Below are 21,591 nucleotides of genomic sequence, written 5' to 3'. Positions count from 1 at the left end.
TCACTGCAACCTCGGCCTCCAGGGCTCAATTGATCCTCCCACCTCAACCTCCCGAGTAGCTGGGACTACAAGTGTGTGACCACTACGCCCAGCTAATTTTTGTATTTTCTTGTAGAGATGGGGTTTTGCCATGTTGCCTAGGTGGATCTTGAACTCCTGAGCTCAAGTGATTCACCTGCCTTGGCCTCCGAAAGTGCTGGGATTATAGGTGTGAGCCACCACACCTGGCCTAGATGTGCAAATTAGTTAATGAATCTGAGCCTCAGTTTCACCATTTGTCAAAACAGGGCTAATAATAGTATCTGTCTTATGGGGTTAAGCTCATGCAGCCGAACCACTTAATAAGGTCTAGTACACCCAGAAAGCACTTAATAAACAGCCTCTATTATGATTATTGTACTTCTCATTTCCTTGCTCATTTGCGGGAAAAGCCCATGTGGGAAAGGCTTTTGACTATAAACAGATAAAAGAATTATCAGGCACAGATCATTACAGTAGCTGAAATTAATTGAGGGTTTACTTTGGTCAGCATTTAGACCTCAGAGCAACCCTATAATAAAGAAGATTCTTATTTTTTTGCTCTTAATCCCTCTGACAGATGAGGAAATAGAAGCCCATAAAAGTTAAGTAGAGTTCCTTCTCAAGGGGTAGCAACTAATAAATGGTGGATGCAGAATTTGAATCCAGGTGTACTTGATGTAAGAGGCTTCGTTTTCAGCAGCTGGGTTCCTCTTTTGTCTTGGAGACTCTTGGGACTCAGTGCCACTGAATACCACTGGTTTTCTGGTGTCCTTGCAGTAACTATCCGAAGGTTACACACATCAGTGTTGAAGCAGGGTCGGCCTGGCCCCAGAAGAGCTTTTTCTCTCCTCTGCTGCCTCTTGTACTTGTAAATGTAGATGAGCTCATTGTGGAGACTTAGGGCTGTGGGCTGGTCCGAAGAAGGTACGGTAAGAGGTAATGACAACTCTGGAAAAGCTGTTAAGTTTCAGTTTTCAGACAGGAATGATGAAAAAGGCAAATCTTAGGAATTTAAACTGATGAAGAGAAATACAGTGGAATCAAACACTACTTTTGGTTAGTGTTTAAAGCCAGCAATTAGGGTGAAAATCTTGGCAAGGCATGGTGGCTCATGCCAGTAATCCCAGCACTTTGGGAGGCTGAAGTGGATGGATTGCTTGAGTCCAGGAGTTTGAGACCAGCCTGGGCAACATAGTGAGACCTTGCCTCTACAAAAAAAAAAAAAAAACAACAAATATTAGCCGGGCATGGTGGTGTACACCTGTAGTTCCAGCTACTTGGGAGGCTGACGTGGGAGGATTGATTGAGCCTGGGAGGTTGAGGCTGCAATGAGCCGTGACTGTACCACTGGACTTCAGCCTGGGCAAGAGTGAGACCCAATCTCAAATTTTAAAAATGAATTTTGTTTCTTTAAAAAAGTAAAAATCTCAAGTAGACAAAATTTAAAATGTACGACGTGGACAGTCATGTACACTGCATATGCAAAATGTGATTTTTTTTTTTTTTTTTTTTGGAGATGCAGTCTCGCCCTGTCGCCCAGGCTGGAGTGCAATGGTGCGATCTTGGCTCACTGCAACCACTGTCTCCTGGGTTCAAGCAATTCTCCTGCCTCAGCCTCCCAAGTAGCTGGGATTACAGGCGCCCACCACCATGCCCAGCTAATTTTTTTTGTTGTATTTTTGTAGAGATGGGGTTTCAACATGTTGGCCAGGCTGGTCTCAAACTCCTGACTTCGTGATCCACCCGCCTCGGCCTCCCAAAGTGCTGGGATTAAAGGTGTGAGCCACCATGCCCCAGTGATTTTTTTTTTTCTTGATAGAGACAGGATCTCACAATGTTGCCCAGGCTGGTCTCAAATTTAGAGACCCAGGTGATCCTCATGCCTCTGCCTCCGAAAGTGCTGGGATTAGAGGTGTGAGCTACTGCACCTGGCCCACAATGTGATTGTACAGTATTTTAAATTTCTAGTTTGTTTGTAGTTAATTTTTTTCCCAGCGCACATCATTGAATTTCCGTAAGTTAAACGTACATGATATGGCCTCAGTGAATAACTCTCTGCTTCTCTTTCAGGTGAAACTTGGCCTTGAGACAAATATCAAAATAGAGTGGTGGATGCAGTTGGGGAACATTGGAGCCTTTTAATAAAATGACATGCTCCAAATCCTGGGTGGTTTCCATTTTCAGGATGAGGGATTAAATGTGTCTGGAGACAGGGCACAGGGGTAACTAGTTCTTAGTCTTTGAAAAAAAATTTTTTAATTTTTAATTTTTTTTGTTTGAGACAGAGTCTCACTCTACTGCTGCCCAGGCTGGAGTGCAGAGGCGTGATCATGGCTCGCTGCAGCCTCAGCGTCCCCAGGCTCAGGTGATCCTCCCACCTCAGTAACTGAAACCACAGGCATGTACCACCATGCCCAGCTAAATTTTTATATTTTTTGCTAAGACAAGGTCTCACCATGTTGCCCAGGCAGATCTCAAACTCAGGCCAAGCACAATGGCTCATGCTTGTAATCCCAACACTTTGGGAAGCCGAGGCAGATGGATCACTTGAGGTCAGGAGTTTGAGATCAGCCTGACCACCATGGCAAAATCCTATCTTTACTAAAAATACAAAAATTGGCCAGGTGTGATGGCTCTTGCCTGTAATCCCAGCACTTGGGAGGCCGAGGCTTGGGGGGATCACTTGAGGCCAGGAGTTCAAGACCAGCCTGGCCAACATGGCGAATGCCTGTCTCTACCAAAAATACAAACATGTAGCTGGGCGTGGTGGCACACACCTGTAATCCCAGCTACTCGGGAGGCTGGGCATGAGAATTGCTTAAACACAAGAGGCAGAGGTTGCAGTGAGCCAAGATTGTGCCACTGCACTCCAGCCTGGGTGACAGAGCAAGACTCTGTCTTAAAAAACCTACAGGAACCTCCTGGGCTCAAGTGATCCCCCCGGCCTTGGCCTCCCAAAGTGGTAGGATTACAGGCGTGAGCCAATGTGTCCTGCTGGTCTTTTAAATTTATTGCAACATTCTGTCACAGTAGTGCTTACTTGCCCCTTGCTGAGGCCTATTAGCTTATCTTCCCTGTCTTATCTGAGCTGTTCTCTTCTCCAGGCTTCTTGCACCTGGGTGGCCTCCGCACTGCCTTGTACAACTACATCTTTGCTAAGAAGTACCAGGGGAGCTTCATCCTGAGGCTAGAGGACACAGATCAGACTCGCCTTGTGCCTGGGGCAGCAGAGAATATTGAGGACATGCTGGAGTGGGCAGGTAAGCGTGGCAGAGAAAGGATCTTTCTGCAGGGAAGGAACAGGAAGCAGGAAAAGGAGCCTGTGGGTCTTCTCATGGAGTTCTGGGTGGAAAATGCGGAGTTCCTGGAGAAGTGGCTACATTTCTACTGCCCTGCCCGGGGTGGCAGATGACACCTGAAAAAATGCCGAAGCTCTCTGAAACACAGCTCCAAGACTGGTTTCTTTATTTTTATTTATTTATTTTTTTTGAGACGGAGTCTCGCTCTGTTGCCCAGGCTGGAGTGCAGTGGTGCGATCTCGGCTCACTGCAAGCTCCGCCTTCCGGGTTCACGCCATTCTCCTGCCTCAGCCTTCAAGTAGCTGGAACTACAGGCGCCCGCCACCACGCCTGGCTAAGTTTTTTTGTATTTTTAGTAGAGACGGGGTTTCACTGTGTTAGCCAGGATGGTCTTGACCTCCTGACCTCGCGATCCACCTGCCTCGACCTCCCAAAGTGCTGGGATTATAGGCATGAGCCACCGCGCCCAACTTGGTTTCTTTATTTTTTAATTTTTTAGAGTCAGGGTCTCATTCTGTTACTCAGGCTAGAGTTCCATGGCACAATCATAGCTTACTGTAGCCTCGACCTGGGCTCAAGTGATCTTCCACCTTAGCCTCCCAAGTAGTTGGGACTACAGGCACGCACCACCACGCCTGGCTAATTTTTAGTTTTTTATTTTTTTGTAGAGATGAGATCTCGCTGTGTTGCCCAAGCTATTCTCAAACTCCTGGGCTCAAGCAATCCTCCTGCTACAGCCTCCCAAAGAGCTGGGATTACAGGTGTGAGCCACTGCGAAGGCTGTTTTGAGATTCCTGTTTTCACCTCAGAATCTCAAGTCCATTCCCTACAGGGGCCAGGCAGGAAACACAGGGCCAAGTGGGAACTGGAGGAGCTGGGCCGGTGCTGAGCTGTGAAAACCACACCTCATTCAGAGTTGGGAGTACTCTGAGCTCCAGCTCCTTGTGCCCATGCGGGAATGCTGGCCCAGCTTGTCCAATCCTCTGAGTTCCAAGAGGAGCCAGAAATCCAGTTTTTCTGGATGAATACTTAACCATTATTAAATCTGGGCTCAGATTTTTTTTAACCATGTTGTATAAGCCACACAAAACACGTACAGCTTCTGAAGTTGATCTTGTGGGAAGTTTAATCCTGAGGACAGCTAAGGTCAGGGAGAACAAAGAGGAGTGTGTTTCCTTTTCATGGGTCGACAGTTGTCTACCTGTATGGACAGGTGTGACTAGGAAAGGGGAGATTCCCAAGGAAAAATACCAAGACTCTGCTAGTCTAGAGATTGAAAAAAAAAGAAAGAAAAATCCCAAGACTATTTTGAGTTGTGTGTTCTAATCTCAGGTAAATTACTCACTGGACTCTGGGTTCCTAAAGAGTATGAAATGGTTGGCGGGGCGCGGTGGCTCACGCCTGTAATCCCAACACTCTGGGAGGCCGAGGCTGGCGCATCACGAGGTCAGGAGATCGAGACCATCCTGGCTAACACGGTGAAACCCCATCTCTACTAAAAATACAAAAAATTAGCCAGGCGTGGTGGCGGGTGCCTGTAGTCTCAGCTACTCAGGAGGCTGAGGCAGGAGAATGGCGTGAACCCGGAAGGCGGAGCTTGCAGTTAGCCGAGATTGCACCACTGCACTCCAGCCTGGGCGACAGAGTGAGACTCCGTCTCAAAAAAAAAAAAAAAAAAAGACCCTGTGCTTAGTGACAAGGGGAAAGACAGATGAGTGGATTAATTATTTCTTTTTTTTTTTTAAACAAACAAAATCTTGCTCTGTTGCCCAGGCTAAAGCGCAGTGGTTCAAACACAGCTCACTGTAATCTCAAATTCCTGAGCTCAAGGGATCCTCTCACCTTAGCCTCCTGGGTAGCTGGCACCATAGCTGTGTGCCACCATGCCCAGCTAATTTTATTAACTTATGTTTTTGTAGAGATAGGGTCTTGCTATGTTGCCCAGGCTGCTGTTGAACCCCTGACCTCAAGTTAATTCTCCTGCCTCGGCCTCCCAAAGTGCTGGCATCACGGTCATGAACCATCGCTCCTGGCTCCTAATTCATTCTTCATAGGATACTAAATGATAATAACCAGTATGGAGAAAAGAGTAACAGGCTTAGAAACTAGGGTGAGGGATGCCCTTGTTGATAGGGCAGTTTCCTCTTAGGAGGTGATGCTGGAGCAGAGACCTGCATGAAGTGAGGAGCCAGCCCCGTGGTGACCTGGGGGAAGAATGTTCAAAGCAAAAAGAATAGCCAATGCAGAGGCCCCACAGCAGGAGTGTTCTGGATGTATTTGAGGAGCATCAAAAAGACCAGCTTGGTCTAACCATAGTGAGCAGAATGACCAGGGATGTGAGGATAGAAGGCTTGCCAGGTCAGGCACAGGGGTGCACGCCTGGAATCCCAGCACTTTGGGAGGCCAAGAAGAGAGGATCACTTGGACCCAGGAGTCCAAGACCAACCTGGGCCACATAGTGAGACCTCATTTCTACAAAAAATTACCCGGGTGTAGTGGTGCACTCCTATAGTCCCAGCTACTTGGGAGGCTGAGGTGGGAGCATCACCTGAGCCTGGGGAAGTTGAGGTTGAGGCTGCAGTGAGCTGTGATCATGTTACAAAATTCCTTCAGTGCCACTTTGCCAGCCAGAAATCTCTGCAGCTGCCCTCACCTCTGTCGGGGCCTCGCTTGGGCCTTCTGGGCCCATTTGGCCCAGCAGGCTGCACTTGGCTCATGCCCACTTGGATCCCACACCTGCCATGGCTCCACACTCAGCCCATGGCTGGACTGGGTGTGCCACGAGTGGCTTCTGTGTTGGGTGCTGGCATCTAGATGAGGGGAACATGGTGGCACCCAAAAACTTGGGAAAAACCATCAGTCATGGAGCTCCAAGGGGTGTTATAGCTCTTGTTTGGGGAGTCCTGAGATCTGAGTCCCCAGCACTGTCTCAGCTCTTCACTCCTGTAGCTTGGTGAGTGGGAGCGTGTTACAGCTCTCTTTCTCCTGTAGTCTGGTGAGCGGGAGCATGTTACAGCTCTTTTATTTCCGTCACCCGCAGCTTGGCGAGTTTTGGGTTCTTGTCCTGCAACCAAGAGGAATGAGGTGGTACCGTAGAGTGAGTAAGGCAGAGAAGAATTTTATTGAATGACAGAAGGGAAACTCTCCACTGCGAGAGGGGACCCTGAAAGTGGTAGCCATCTGTGAGGCTGAGTCTATCATTTTTATGGGCTTAGAATGGGGGAGTGCCTGCCGATTGGTCCATGAGTGGTCTTGGAAAAAGGACCATTCGGTTGGTTAAAACATCATCCAGAAGGAACCAATCGAGAGAGAGTGGGTGAGACAGAGAAACAAGTTCTCACTCCAGTCATGGACTCTATCCTGACTTGACAGTTTGGTTTTCAGGCTGTCTTTGGCTTAGAAGTCAGATTTCACCAGGGACCTGTCCCTGACTGCCTAGGAATTTGTCTGTCTCCTGTCAGTCGTGCCATTACACTCCAGCCTGGAGCGACAGAGTGAGACCCTGTCTCAAAAAAAAAAAAAAAAAAAATGCTTTCCAGGAGCCAAATTACATGGTGCCTCACAGACCAAGATGAAGGCTTCAGTTTCACAGAGGATCTGCTACTTATCAGGTACCATGCCAGGCATGAGGGATACAGTGATGAACAACGGTGATGGTGGCGGGTCCCACCCTCGTGGAATTCCTGGGGCAGCATCATTGTGAGAATGAGGCTTGCAGCCCAGAGCTTGTCCCCCACCCTGGTGTTTTGGCGAGGCAGAGGGCAGGTATTCAGGCACCTCATGGTGGCTGACTTCTGGAGCACCTTACTTTGGGAGTCATTCTTTCTTTTTTTATTTTTTTCATTTTATTTATTTATTTATTTATTTATTTATTTATTTATTTATTGAGATGGAGTCTCGCTCTGTCGCCCAGGCTGGAGTGCAGTGGCGCGATCTCGGCTCACTGCAAGCTCCACCTCCCGTGTTCATGCCATTCTCCCGCCTCAGCCTCCCGAGTAGCTGGAACTACAAGTGTCTGCCACCAAGCCCAGCTAATTTTGTTTTTGTATTTTTAGTAGAGATGGGGTTTCACTGTGTTAGCCAGGGTGGTCTCGATCTCCTGACCTCGTGATCTGCCCGCCTCAGCCTCCCAAAGTGCTGGGATTACAGACGTGAGCCACCGCGCCTGGCTATTATTATTGTTTTTTTAGAGGCAGTGTTTCACCATGTTGCCCAGGCTGGTTTCGAACTCCTGAGCTCAAATGATCCACCTGCCTCGGCCTCCCAAAGTGCTGGGATTACAGGCATGACCCAGCATGCCCAGCCTTTTAAAAATAATGACATATAAGCGAGGCGTGGTAGCTCTCACCTGGGGTGGCTCTCGCATGCGCAGGCGGATCACAAAGTCAGGAGTTCCAGACCAGCCTGGCCAACATGGTGAAACCCTGTCTCTAATACAAATACAAAAATTAGTTGGGCGTGGTGGCACATGCTTGTAATCCCAGCTACTCAGGAGGCTGAGACAGGAGAATTGCTTGAACTGGGAGGTGGAGGTTGCAGTGAGCCGAGATCGTGCCACTGCACTCCAGCCTGGGTGACAGAGCTAGACTCTTGTCTTTGGGGGAAAAAAAATGACATATAATTCACATGATATGAAATTTACCATATCAAAGTGTATAATTCAGTGGTTTTCAATATATTTACTGTATTGTGCAACCGTCACCACTAATTCCAGAACATTTCCATCACCCCTAAAAGAAACTCCTCCTTATTAGCAGTTGTTTTCCATTCTACCCTCTCCTACCACCTGGCAACTACCGATCTCTTTCTGCCTCCATGGATTTGCCTCTTCTGGACGTTTCATATGAATGAGATCATATAATATATGGCCTTCTGTGACTGGCTTCCTTCACTTACCATAAGCGCATCTGTGGGCTATCATGCTTCATTCCTTTTTATAGCCAAATAATATTCATCGTATGGATATACCATATTTTGTTTATTCATCACTAGTGAATGAGCATTTTAGTTACTCTGGTTTTTGGCTGTCCAATAAAACTCTATGAACATTTACATGCCAGAGTTTAAGTTAACATGTTTTCAGTTCTCCTAGGGGAGTCCCTCTTAAACCCTGGGGCATTCCAAGATACCACATTAAAGAGACTTGTTTAGCATTAGATCAGGAAGGGACCCCCCAAGTTTACCCGATTTAGCCCTCCTTTCTGACAAATGAAGAAATGGAGGTCCCATGAGAGGGAGCCAAGTAACACTGATAAGAATCACAGATGGCTGGGTGCCATGGCTCACGCCTATAATCCCAACACTGGGAAGCCGAGGCAGGAGGATCACTTGAGCCCAGGAGTTTGAGACCAGCCTGGGCAACATAGGCAGACCTTGTCTCTATAGAAAACTTAAAAAAAGTTAGCCAGGCCTGGTGGCATGTACCTGTAGTCTCAGCTACTTGGGAGGCTGAGGTGGGAGGATCACTTGAGCCTGAGAGGTTGAGGCTTCAATTAGCTGAGAACGTGCCACTGCACTCCAGCCTGGGCAACAGAGTGAGACCCTGTCTCAAATAAATAAATGCATAAATACCAAAGCATAGAGAACACCGGTCACAGGCCACTTGATGAGTACTTTACTTACATCATCTTACTCTAGTCTCATGATGATCCTCATGAGAAAGTTACTACTTGTTTCCTTCTTTGACAAATGAGAACCCAGAGCCCAGAAAGATGACTTGCCCAAGGTCTCTGAGCTGGCTGGTACATTTGAACCTAGGCCCACTCAGCTCAGTTTGTGTTAGCATTGAGGGTAGCAGGGTGAACAATGTCCTTATCTTCCCAATTCCTTTGAAAGCTCTTTGAGGGCAGAAACACCATCTTCCAGTTCTCATGTCCCTCTGCCCTCTCCTGAAAGCATTCATAATGAAATTTATCCTATGTATTCGGAGGGAATTGGACTTTGGGTTTGGGGTTTGGCTTACAGTAGATCATATTTAATCTATTCTATAGCATATATTGAAACTGTCCTAAATATACACCACTGGGCTAAGCGCTTATAAGCACTGAAACATTTGTTCTCACAATTCCCTCTGCACAGGAGGCTGCTAGCTCCACTTTTCAAAAGAGGAAACTGAGGCTTAGAAAGATTAAGTCTAGCTGGGCATGGTGGCATATTCCTATAATCCCAGCTACTGGAGAGGCTGAGGTGGGAGGATCACTTGAGCCTAGAAATTGGAGACTGTAGTGAGCTATGATTGCACTACTGCACCCTAGCCTGAGTGACACAGCAAGACTCGCTCTCTACTAAAAAAATAGCCAGATGTGGTGATGTGCACCTGTAGTCCTAGCTACTCGGGAGGTTGAGGCAGGAGGGTGGCTTGAGCCTGGAAGTTCGAGGCTGCAGTGTGCTATGATCACACCACTGCACTCCAGCTGGGTGATAGAGTGAGACCCCATCTCTTAGGAAAAGAAAGGCTAAGTAACACAAACAGCAGTGTAATGAGTGGTTAAGAATATCGGCTCCGGTGCCCATTAGTCTGGGTTTGAAGCTGATTGTGCCTTCTACTCAGCCAGGTGACAAAGCATCTCTGTGCCTCAGTGTCCTCACAGAATGGGGGAATAACCGCACCTACCTGGTAGGGTGGGTTTTAGGCTTCAGGGAAAAGTGTCTTTTATGGTGCTCAGCACCCTGGTGCTCACACGTTGGTAGCACCTCAGGATCCCTTGTCACAGCTACTAAGTGGCAGAGCCACGAGTCCAACCAGGGCCTGATGGGCTATTCTCTGAACCACGCTTTTTTCTCCTAAGTCAGCTGTTCCCAGGCCTGGGCTTGTTTCTCCCTCTCCAGGGAATCCCATCAGGGATTGAGAGGATATACAATTAGGGATGTGGACTTTGGAGCCCGTACACCTCCGTTTGCTCCTTAGTCTATGAGCCCATGCAACTTTGAGTGCTTCACCTCTCTGTGTTTTAACTTTTCATCTCTAAAAGGGACATTGGGCCGGGTGCAGTGGCTCACGCCTGTAATCCCAGCACTTTGAGAGGCCGAGGCAGGTGGATCACCTGAGGTCGGGAGTTCAAGACCAGCCTGGCCAACATGGTGAAACGCTGTCTCTACTAAAAATACAAAAATTAGCTGGGTGAGGTGGCACATGCTTGTAATCCCAGCTATTCAGGAGGCTGAGGCAGGAGAACCGCTTGAACTTGGGAGGTGGAGGTTGCAGTGAGCCAAGATTGCACCACTGCACTCCAGCCTTGGCGACATCAGAGCAAGACTCTGCCTCAAAAAAAAAGGCGGTGGGGGAGGACATTGTACTAATGCCAACCTCATGGATTGTTACGAGGATTAAAGCTTTAATATGTGCATAAAGTGCTTAGAGCAATGCCTGAGAACAAGCGCTGTGTGCACCTTAGCTGTCATTATTCCCTGTGTTCCAGGCATCCCCCCTGATGAGAGCCCCCGCCGGGGCGGTCCTGCTGGGCCCTACCAGCAATCTCAGCGGTTGGAGCTGTATGCCCAGGCCACAGAAGCGCTGCTGAAGACCGGAGCTGCTTACCCCTGTTTCTGCTCACCCCAGCGGCTGGAGCTCCTGAAGAAGGAGGCCTTGCGGAACCACCAGACGCCCCGGTAAGAACCTCAGCTTGTTGCAGATGCCTCATTGACATTGGGTGTGTTTGTTACCTTGTGCTGCGTAAGAAATTCCCCTAAACATGTATTACCTCTCAGTTTCTGTGGGTCAGGCATCTGAGCGTGGCCTCACCTGTTTCTTTGGCTCAGAGATTCTCTCAAAGCCGCAAGCAACTACAGGTCCTAGCCAGTCCTGGAGTTCTCTTAAGGCTTAGCTTGGGGAAGATCTACTTCCATCTCCTCTCAGAAGGCTATTGGCCAACCTCAGGTCCTTGCTAGCTGTTGCCTGGAGACATCAGTTCTTTGCCATGCGAGCCTCTCCATAGAGCAGCTCACAGCGTGGCAGCCAGCATTTCTCAAAGCCAGCCAAGGAGAGAGTGAGCACGTACGAGCTGGAGTCTACCTAGTTGTGGAAGCAACTTCTCACCACTTTTGTTTTATAGGCTGTGTATTCCTTCTCTGGAACGCTTGGGACCAGAAGTGTTTTGGATTTCGGATTTTTTGCATATTGAAATATCTGCATATATATAATGAGATATCTTGGGGGTGGGATCCAAGTCTAAACATGAGATTCATTTATGTTTCATGTACGCCTTATACACATAGGCTGAAGGTGATTTTATGCAATATTTTAAATAATTTTGTGCACGAAACAAAGTTTTGACTATTTTGACTGTAGCCTGTCACATGTATTTGGGTGTTGAATTTTCCACTTAGGCATCATGTCAGCACTCAAAAGGTTTCAAATGTCAGATCAGTTGTGGCTTTTTTTTTTTTTTTTTTGAGACAGAGTCTCACTCTGTCGCCCAGGCTGGAGTGCAGTGGTGCAATCTTGGCTCACTGCAACCTCTGCCTCGTGGGTTCAAGCAATTATCCTGCCTCAGCCTCCTGGGTAGCTGGGACTACAGGTGCCCGCCACCACACCCATTTAATTTTTGTATTTTTAGTAGAGACGGGTGTCACCGTGTTGGCCAGGCCAACCTCAGGTGATCCGCCTTTCTCAGATTCCCAAAGTGTTAGGATTACAGGCGTGAACCACCGTGCCCAGCCAGATCAGGTTTTTTTTTTTGGTTTTTTTTGTTGTTGTTTTTTTTCTTCATAGAGTCAGGGTCTTACTTTGTCACCCAGGCTGGAGTGCAATGGTGTGATGTTGGCTCAGTGCAGCATCCAACTCCTGGACTCACGCAGTCCCCCCATCTCAGCCTCCCAAGTAACTAGGACTGTACTCCTGGCTAATTTTTTTTTTTAAACTTTTCATAAAGATGGGGATCTCACTATGTTGCCCAGGCTGGTCTTGAACTCCTGGCCTCAAGCAATCCTCCCACCTTGGCCTCCCAAAGTGCTGGGATTACAGGTGTGAGCCACTGCACCTGACTTTTTTTTTTTTTTTTTTTTTTTTTGGTGAGATAGTCTTGCTCTGCTACCCAGGCTAGAGTGCAGTGGTGCAATCTCAGCTTACTGCAATCTCCACCTCCCGGGTTCAAGGGATTCTCGTGCCTCAGCCTCCTGTGTAGCTGGGACTACAGGCGCATGCCACCACACCTGGCTAATTTTTGTGTTTTTAATAGAGAGAGGGTTTCGCCATGTTGCCCAGGCTGTTCTCAAACTCCTGAACTCAAACAATCTTCCCACCTCAGCCTCCCAAAGTGCTGGGATTACAGGTGTGAACCACTGCACCTGGACCATTGGAGCATTTCAGATTAGGCATATTTGGCATTATTTTTGTTCATTAGACAGAAGTCAGTAGGCCCAGCCCACACTCAAGGGGAGGGGACTACACAAGGACAGAAACACCAGAAGGCGAGAATGACTGGGGCTATGTTAGAAGCCAAGATTTGGTCTCAGAAAGTAATGTGTAAAGTAATTTTATTTATTTGTTATTTTTAATGAGCAAGGTCCACAGGCCGGACGTGGTGGCTCACGCCTGTAATCCCAGCACTTTGGGAGGCTGAGGTGGGTGGATCACGAGGTCAAGAGTTCAGGACCAGCCTGGCCAATGTGGTGAAACCCCGTCTCTGCTAAAAATACAAAAATTAGCTGGGCGTGGTGGTGCACATGTAGTCCCAGCTGCTCGGGAGGCTGAGGCAGGAGAATCATTTGAACCCAGGAAGTGGAGGTTGTAGTGAGCCAAGATTGCACCACTGCACTCCAGCCTGGGTGATAGAGCGACACTGTCTCAAAAAAAAAAAAAAAGAAAAATGAAAGGTCCACAAAGGGCCAAGTATGGTGGCTCACGTCTGTAATTCCAGCACTTTGGGAGGCGGAGGCGGGCAGATCACTTGAGGTCAGAAGTTCGAGACCAGCCTGGCCAACATGGTGAAACCCCATCTTTACTAAAAATACAAAAATTAGGCCTGGAGTGGCGGCTCATGCCTGTAATCCCCGTACGTTGGGAAGCCGAGGTGGGCAGATCACCTGAGGTCAGGAGTTCAAGACCAGCCTGGCCAGTATGGTGAAACCCCATCTCTACAAAAATACAAAAATTAGCTGGGCATGATGGCAGGTGCCTATAATCCCAGCTACTTGGGAGGCTGAGGCGGGAGAATAATTTGAACCTGGGAGGCGAAGGTTGCAGTGAGCTGAGATCATGCCATCGTACTCCAGCCTGGGCAACAGAGCAAGACTCCGTCTCCAAAAAAAAAAAAAAAAATTAGCTGAGCTTGGTGGTGCACGCCTGTAATCCTAGCTACCTGGGAGGTTGAGGCACTAGAATCGCATGAACCCAGAAGGTGGAGGTTGCAGTGAGCTGAGATTGTGCCATTGTATTCCAGCCTGGGTGACAGAGGGAGACTGTCTCAAAAACAAAAAAAAAAAGGTCCACAAAGATATATATTGAAAGAACTCTCTTCCAATCTTGACTCTGGCCACTCAATTCTGCTCTCCAGAGACAACCAGTGTTAAAATTTTCTTATGTCTCCTCCAGAGACATTCAGTACATATACCTGTGAGTACATATTATTTTCTCTTTTTCCTTATTCACATGGTAGCACGCAATGTACTATGTACATGCTATGTGGTGCAATTTACCGTGTCCGCTTACCATCTTGAGGATCAGATATCAGTCCATAATAATGCATAATATTCCATTTGTGGATATAACTTCATTTACTTAATCAGTTTCGTCTTAACAAACATTTATTTTTGTTTTGTTTTGTTTTATGTTATGTTATTTTAGAAATGGAGTCTTGCTCTATTCCCCAGGCTGGAGTGCAGTGGCACGATCTTGGCACACTGCAATCTCCATCTCCCAGGTTCAAGTGATTCTCTGGCCTCAGCCTCCCGAGTAGCTGCGATTACAGGCGCCCGCCACCACACCCTGCTAATTTTTGTATTTTTTTGGTAGAGATGGGGTTTCACCATGTTGGTCAGGCTGGTCTCAAACTCCTGACCTCAAGTGATCTGCCCAAGTGATCCTCAAGTGGCCTCCCAAAGTGCTGGGATTACAGGCATGAGCTACGACACTCGGCCTTAATAAACCTTTATGTTATTTATTTATTTATTTATTTTTTGGAGACAGAGTCTTGCTCTGTTGCCCAGGCTGGTGTGCAGTGGTGTGATCTTGGCTCACTGCAACCTCCACTTCCTGGATGCAAGCAATTCTCCTGTCTCAGCCTCCTGGGGAGCTGGGACTAGAGGTGCACACCGCCACACTTGGCTAATTTAATTTTCTTTTATATTTTAGTAGAGACAGGGTTTCACCGTGTTGCCCAGGCTGGTCTTGAACTCTTGAGCTCAGGCAATCTGCCTGCCTCGGCCTCCCAAAGTGCTAGGACTACTGGCATGAGCCACTGCGCTCGGCCCAAACCTTTATGTTATTTCTAATATTTGGTTATAAAAGAAGAGAGCTGTGATGACTAATGTTGACATATGTCATTTTGCACTTGTGCAGTATGTTTGCTGAATACCTTCCTAGAGGTGGAATTGCAGGGTCGAGTTGTAGCTTTGATGGATACTGCCAAGTGGCTGGCCCTTTACTTGTTTACACTCCCATCCGCAATAGCATCGTAACATTTACATTGCAGTTCCAGTGAACTATTTGGTCAAGGGCTCAGCTGTTTGGCCAAGGTCATGACGTTTACGGTGACATTGCCTTTTTATTATAAACAATGTATTTGTCTCTTGACAGAATATTTTTTTTCTCATCTCATTCTGTGACCCCGGCTAGAGTGCAGTAGCATGATCACAGCTCATTGCAGCCTTGAATCTCCTGGGTTCAAGCGATCCTACATCCTCAGCCTCTCAAGTAGCTGTGACCACAGCCATGTACCACCACACACAGAGTGTTATGTTTTGTTTTGTTTTGAGATGGGGTCTCACTCTGTCACCCAGATTGGAGTGCAGTGGTGTGATCTTGGCTCAAGGCAACTTCTGCCTCCTGGGCTCAAGCAGTCCTCTCATCTCAGCCTCCCAAACAGCTGGAACCACAGGTGTATGCCGCCATGCCCGGCAAATTTTGTTTGTATTTTTGGTAGAGACGGGGTTTCTCCGTGTTGCCTAGGCTGGTCTCAAACTCCTGAGCATAGGAGATCCACCCACCTCAGCCTCCCAAAGTGCTGGGATTATAGGTGTGAGCCATCATGCCCGGCTGGCACATAGCTAGTTTTTAAATTTTTGCAGAGATGGAATTCCCCTATTTTGCCCAGGCTGGTATGAAACTCAAGTGATCTTCCCACCTCAGCTTCCCAAAGTGCTGGGATTATAGGCATGAGCCACCATGCCTGGCCAACAAATTTTTTTTTTTTAAAATTATAGTCATGCCCTGTTGTGGAATCCTTGCAGCCATTTATTTATTTATTTATTTATTTATTTTAAGCTTTCAGGATTTGTATTAAATCCTAGTCTAGTTTAACGGTATCTGATGTTACACACATCATCTCATGGTGAATGTGTTTAATAAGCGAAAGCAAATCAGACAGCTCATCTAAGTCATTATTTTTTGTGGACTAAACAGTAAGGTAACAACTACCCAGAACCCTATGGGTCATGATGGACACTTGCTCAGTTTTCATACAAACTGTGTTGGTTATCAAAGTATATCTGCTAATATTTAATAAAGTGAAATGTCATTGGGGTGGAAAAGTCAAGCCTAGACATTTGGTTGGAAAAGAACAGATCAAGTATGGATTTCACAAACCAAAAGTTTATAAACTCAATGCAATACAAGTCCTTTTTATTGTAAAAGCTTAGTTGAAACTAAAAGATCTGTAAAAACTATTACTTTGGACCTTAAACAGTACTAGCTCTTATGAGCAAGAAAAGGCCACAACTCCAGCCTGGGCAACATGGTGAAACCCTATCTATATTAAAGTACAAAAATTAGCTGGGCTTGGTGGTGTGTGCCCATAATCTCAGCTACTTAGGAGGCTGAGGCAGGAGAGTCACCTGAACTAGGGAGATGGAGGTTGCAATGAGCTGAGATTGTGCCACTGCACTCCAGCCTGGGAGACAGAATGAGACCCTGTCTCAAAAAAAAAAAAAAAAAAAAAAGAGGGGGGCCATAACTGTTGAGATTGTATTACTTGATTTTATTTTACATTAGGTGGTAGGTACAAAGCAATCCTTCTTAATAAAGCTGACAGTTAGCTTCCCTTAGAACTTTTTTTTTTCAGACAGGGTCTTGGTGTGTCACCCAGGCTGGAGCGATGCAATCATGACTCACCACAGCCTTGACTTCCTGGGCTCAAGCAATCCTGCTTCAGTCTCCCAAGTGGGTGGAACTACACACATGTACCCACCATGCCCGGCTAATTCTTTTTTTTTTTTTTTAATTTCTAGTAGAGACAAGGTCTCGTTACCCAGGTTGGTTTTGAACTCCTGGGCTCAAGCAGTTCTCCTGCCTTGTCCTCCCGAAATGCTGGGATTACAGGAGTGAGCCACCGCACTTGGACAGAACGTATTCAGTAATGCACATTTAAAACAAGTATTCATCTTACAAGTTGTTCTGTAATCCAAACATACGACAGCTTGGAGAACAACATTTAGAAAACAGAAGCCAATGTAAAAAGACAGATTAATACAACTAGAAGCCAGGCAGGGTGGCTCACGCCTGTAATCCCAGCACTTTGGGAGGCTGAGGTAGGCAGATCACCTGAGGTCAGGAGTTCGAGACCAGCCTGGCCAACGTGGTGAAACCCCATCTCTGCTGAAATTAGCCGGGCATGGTGGCGTGCACCTGTAATCCCAGCTACTTGGGAGCCTGGGAGGCAGAGGCTACAGTGAGCCAAGATCACGCCGCTGCACTCCAGCCTGGGTGACAGAGCGAGACTCCATCTCAAAACCAAAAACAAAAAAACCCAACTAGGACAGTGTAGGTTTTGTATGGCTCAGACTTTACAGTTTTCTTACTGCATCATCAGTGTATCGATGTAGAATATCTGTTCCAGCTAGGCGCGGTGGCTCATGCCTGTAATCCCAGCACTTTGGGAGGCCAAGGTGGGCAGATTGCTAGAGCCCAGCCTTCGCGACATGGTGAGCCCCCATTTCTACTAAAAAAAATACAAAAATTAGCCAGGCATGGTGGTGCACGCCTGTAGTCCCAGCTACTTGGGAGGCTGAGGTGGGAGAATCACTTTACCCTTGGGAAGGTCTAGGCTGCAGTGAGCTGTGATCACACTACTGTACTCCAGCCTGGGTGACAGAGTGAGACCCTGACTCAAAAAAAAAAAGAAAGAAAAAGAAAAGAAAAGAAAGAAACCCTGTCTCTACTAAAAATACAAAAAATTAGCTGGGTATAGTCATGCATACCTGTAGTCCTAGCTGCTCGGGAGGCTGAGATGGGAGAATCACATGAGCCCAGGAAGTCAAGACTGCAGTGAGCCGTGATTGCACCACTGCATTCCAGCCTGATCAACGAGAGTGAGACCTTGTCCCCTGTCTCAATAAATGAATGAATGAATGAATGTTTCTTCAGCTGGCCCCATTGCTGTGGATTTAAAGAAATACCTTTTCTTCCTGGTTTTATTTAACCTTTGAGATCCATCCAATAATCTCTAATATCATCAATTAGCACTTCCCCTTTAACATCCCAAACACTAAGGTACCTCATTTTCCCAATCTGAAACATGTTGTCAGCTGGGTACAGTGGGCTGTAATCTAATCACAGCACTTTGGGAGGCTGAGGAGGGTGGATCACTTGAGACTAGGAGTTCGAGACCAGCCTGGGCAACATGGTGAAACCCCATCTCTATATGAAATTTAAAAAAGAAAAGAAACATGTTATTATGTTTACTGCCACTGCTCTGTTTGGAAGATGACAGAGTCCCAAAGTTTTGCCAGTCTTTTGTTCCTTTACAAGTTTTTCTGGAGCAACTTACTTTTTCTTCTTTAACTTTTTGTCAAACTCAGTCAGAATTCCTGCCAGAAGAGCTTGAAGAAACAAGGTCCTTTGATTCAGACATTGTGCTGCCCTGCTTCTGCAGCTGAACACCCTCCTGTTCACTCATGTGCAACTGACTCATTTGTAAAAATTTATTTTTTGGCCGGGCCCGGTGGCTCACACCTGTAATCCCAGCACTATGGGAGGTGGAGGCGGGCAGATCACGAGGTCAGGAGTTCGAGACCAGCCTGACCAACGTGGTGAAACCCCATTTCTACTAAAAATACAAAAATTAGCCGGGTGTGGTGGCAGGCACCTGTAATCCTAGCTACTCAGGAGGCTGAGGCAGGAGAATTGCTTGAACCCTGGAGGTGGAGGTTGCAGTGAGTCAAGGTCACAACACTGCACTCCAGCCTGGGTGACACAGCGAGACTCTATCTCAAAAAAAAAAAAAAAAAAAAAAAATTTTTTTTGAGACAGAGTCTCGCTGTGTCACCCAGGCTGGAGTGCAGTGGTGCCATCATAGTTTACTGCAGCCTCAACCTCCTGGGCTCCAGTGATTCTTCCACCTTGGCCTCCCACAGAGCTGGGACTACAGGAATGCACCACCACACCTGGCTGATTTTGTTTTGTTTTGTTTTGTAGAGACAGAGTCTCACTATGTTGCCCAGGCTGGTATTTTAAATTTTTAAATAAGAGACAGGATTTTGCTATGTTACCCACGCTGGTCTTGAACTCTTGAGGTCAGGCTGTCCTTCTACCTTGACCTCCCAAAACACTGGGATTACAGACGTGAGCAACTGTGTCCAGCCCTGTGCACCATTTATTGATTGATTGAACACTTAGCTGTGGCAAAGACTAACCTTACAAGCATTCCATCTGTGTCTCAGAACGCTTTTGGGTGCAGTTAGTGGAATACCCTGTTAGAAGGGACAAACGATACTTTAACTCACAGATGGATCACCTGGGGACCTAGTTAATGTTCAGATTCTGACTCAGTAGGTCTGGGGTGGAGCCTAAGAGTCTGCATTTCTGGCAGAGTCCCAAGAGGCTGATGCTAGGGGCCCACAGACCACACTTTCAGTAGCCAGGGCATCAATCATAGACATTTGTCTTTTGATTCTGCACAAGGCTGGAGGTGGGTGACTCCAGGATGAGACTAGCAGTGTAGATACACCAGGGCTCTATTTTGGCTTCTCTCTGACTTCATTGCCTTCCCTCCTGCAGTTGCAAGTAGCTGTGGCAGGTCCAAGCATGCTCCCCTTACAGGACAACATCCAAAGAGGACAGAAGTGGGGTAGTGGGAAATTTTAATAAGGGATTTTCCTCCTGTGGCTGTCTCTTCTTGTCCTTTGGAGAGAAAAACCTTTCCCGGAACCTTAAGCCTTCCTTACTCCCCAGGCGTGCTTTTCTTTGCATCCCAGTGACTAGGATGGGGTTACATTCCTGCCTGGACTGGTCACTGGCATGGAGCAATAGGATTGCAAGATTGGCTATACCAATCAGGATTCAACCCCTCGGACTAAGAATTTTGCTATTTTCTTGTTAGCAAGGAAGAAGCGTGGAATGGCTGGTAGATAGGCAGACATTAGTGTCTGCTACACCATGTTATCTCAGTTTTCCACACAACTGTATCATCATCCCTGTTCTAGACTGAGGAAGCAGCTTGCAGCAGTAACTGACTTGCTTAAGGTCACACAGCTATGACAAAGGTAGGACTTCTGTCCATCAACCTTTCCATCAACAGTACTCATGCTGCTCTGCTTCCCATCAGGTATGACAATCGGTGCAGGAACATGAGCCAGGAGCAGGTGGCCCAGAAGCTGGCCAAGGACCCCAAGCCTGCGATCCGCTTCCGCCTGGAGCAGGTGGCGCCGGCTTTCCAGGACCTGGTGTATGGCTGGAATAGGCATGAAGTGGCCAGCGTGGAGGGAGACCCAGTCATCATGAAGAGCGACGGCTTCCCCACATACCACCTGGCCTGCGTGGTGGACGACCACCACATGGGCATCAGCCACGTGCTGCGAGGCTCTGAGTGGCTCGTCTCCACTGCCAAGCACCTGCTCCTCTACCAGGCCCTGGGCTGGCAGCCACCCCACTTCGCCCACCTGCCCCTGCTCCTCAACAGGGATGGCAGCAAGCTCTCCAAGAGGCAAGGGGACATTTTCCTGGAGCACTTTGCTGCTGATGGCTTCCTGCCCGATTCCTTGTTGGACATCATCACCAACTGTGGCTCAGGTTTTGCAGGTACGCGCCCACCTGACTAGTCCTGGCAGCAGAGAGCATGGCCAGGAGGAGCAGGGCTTTGGCTCAGACAGTCCTGCTCTTTGGTCCCAGCTTTGCCACCTACCAGCTAGGTGACCTTGGACAAGTTTATTCTTTTATTCAATAAATGTTTATTTTGCCAGACACCACATTAAGTGCTGGGGCTACAATAGTGGGTGAGATAGACATGATCCCTGCCCTCAAGGGACTTATAGTCTCTGAGCCTCAGTTGCATATCTGGAAAATGGGGATAAGTGTCTACCTCATAGGGTTAGGATTCACTGAGCTCAGGAGTGTAAGGTACCCAGCCCAGCACCTGTCACACTGTAAGCACAAAAAATGACAGACCCTATGATTCTGACAGTTATTACAAACATGTATGCTAACAGTATGACTAGAATTAATATGGATTTAGTTTCTTTTTTTCCTTCTTCATTTTACTGCCAGATGAATCTAGTTTATTTCAAGCTGAGCACTTATCCATGGTCCAAGACTTAGACCCAAACCTTGAAGAAGCAAGCATCAAATAGGATGACCTGAAGGATTTCTGAAAATGTGTCCAGAATAGCCTGCCTGCTGGTCTCATTTCATTTAACACAACATACTGTTAAGGGGTAGATACATATCTCCACTGTTTGTAAGAGGATTGTGAAGCTCAGAGAAGCTGAATAACTTGCCAAAGTCACACACCTAGTGAGGGATATAGCGCTTTAGGCCTATGCCTGATCACGATGCCTGCTGACCGTATGGGACTGAGCTGCTGCTCACAAGAAGCAGCTCCCAGCACTATGGTTCTTAACTTTTTTTTTTTTTTTTTGAGACAGAACTTCTTGTCCTCCATTCTGGAGCGCAGTGGCGTGATCTCAGCTCACCGCAACCTCCGTCTCCTGGGTTCAAGCAATTGTCCTGCCTCAGCCTCCCGAGTACCTGGGATTACAGGCACCCGCCACCACGCTCGGCTAATTTTTGTATTTTTAGTAGAGATGGGGTTTCACCATGTTGTCCAGGCTGTTCTCGAACTCCTGACCTCAGGTGATCCACCCGCCTTGGCCTCCCAAAGTACTGGGATTACAGGCGTGAGCC

At 47.3% G+C, this 21,591-nt stretch overlaps 1 protein-coding gene across 4 annotated transcripts in view; it reads left to right on the top strand.

Moving 5' to 3' along the window:
* Nucleotides 1-21,591, top strand: part of EARS2 (glutamyl-tRNA synthetase 2, mitochondrial) — a 35,616-nt gene that overhangs the window by 2,268 nt on the left and 11,757 nt on the right. For 3 of the 4 annotated variants that reach the window (XR_004067624.3, XM_031002739.3, XM_031002738.3), the window contains exons 2-4: nt 3,126-3,281; nt 10,739-10,928; nt 20,018-20,490. Coding sequence is in view for 2 of the 4 variants with exons in the window: in XM_031002739.3 (XP_030858599.3) it covers nt 3,126-3,281; nt 10,739-10,928; nt 20,018-20,490 (819 nt within the window). In the remaining 2 variants the exon portion in view is untranslated. Of the gene's footprint in view, nt 1-2,306; nt 2,387-3,125; nt 3,282-10,738; nt 10,929-20,017; nt 20,491-21,591 lie in introns of those variants that run through there. The other variant, XR_010131514.1, reaches the window with a different exon arrangement.

Source organism: Gorilla gorilla, chromosome 18 (assembly GCF_029281585.2).
Source record: "Gorilla gorilla gorilla isolate KB3781 chromosome 18, NHGRI_mGorGor1-v2.1_pri, whole genome shotgun sequence".
In the NCBI taxonomy this organism is placed as follows: domain Eukaryota; kingdom Metazoa; phylum Chordata; class Mammalia; order Primates; family Hominidae; genus Gorilla; species Gorilla gorilla.
The sequence above is the reverse complement of the archived record's forward strand: the minus strand, read 5'-3'. Positions and strand labels throughout refer to the sequence as shown.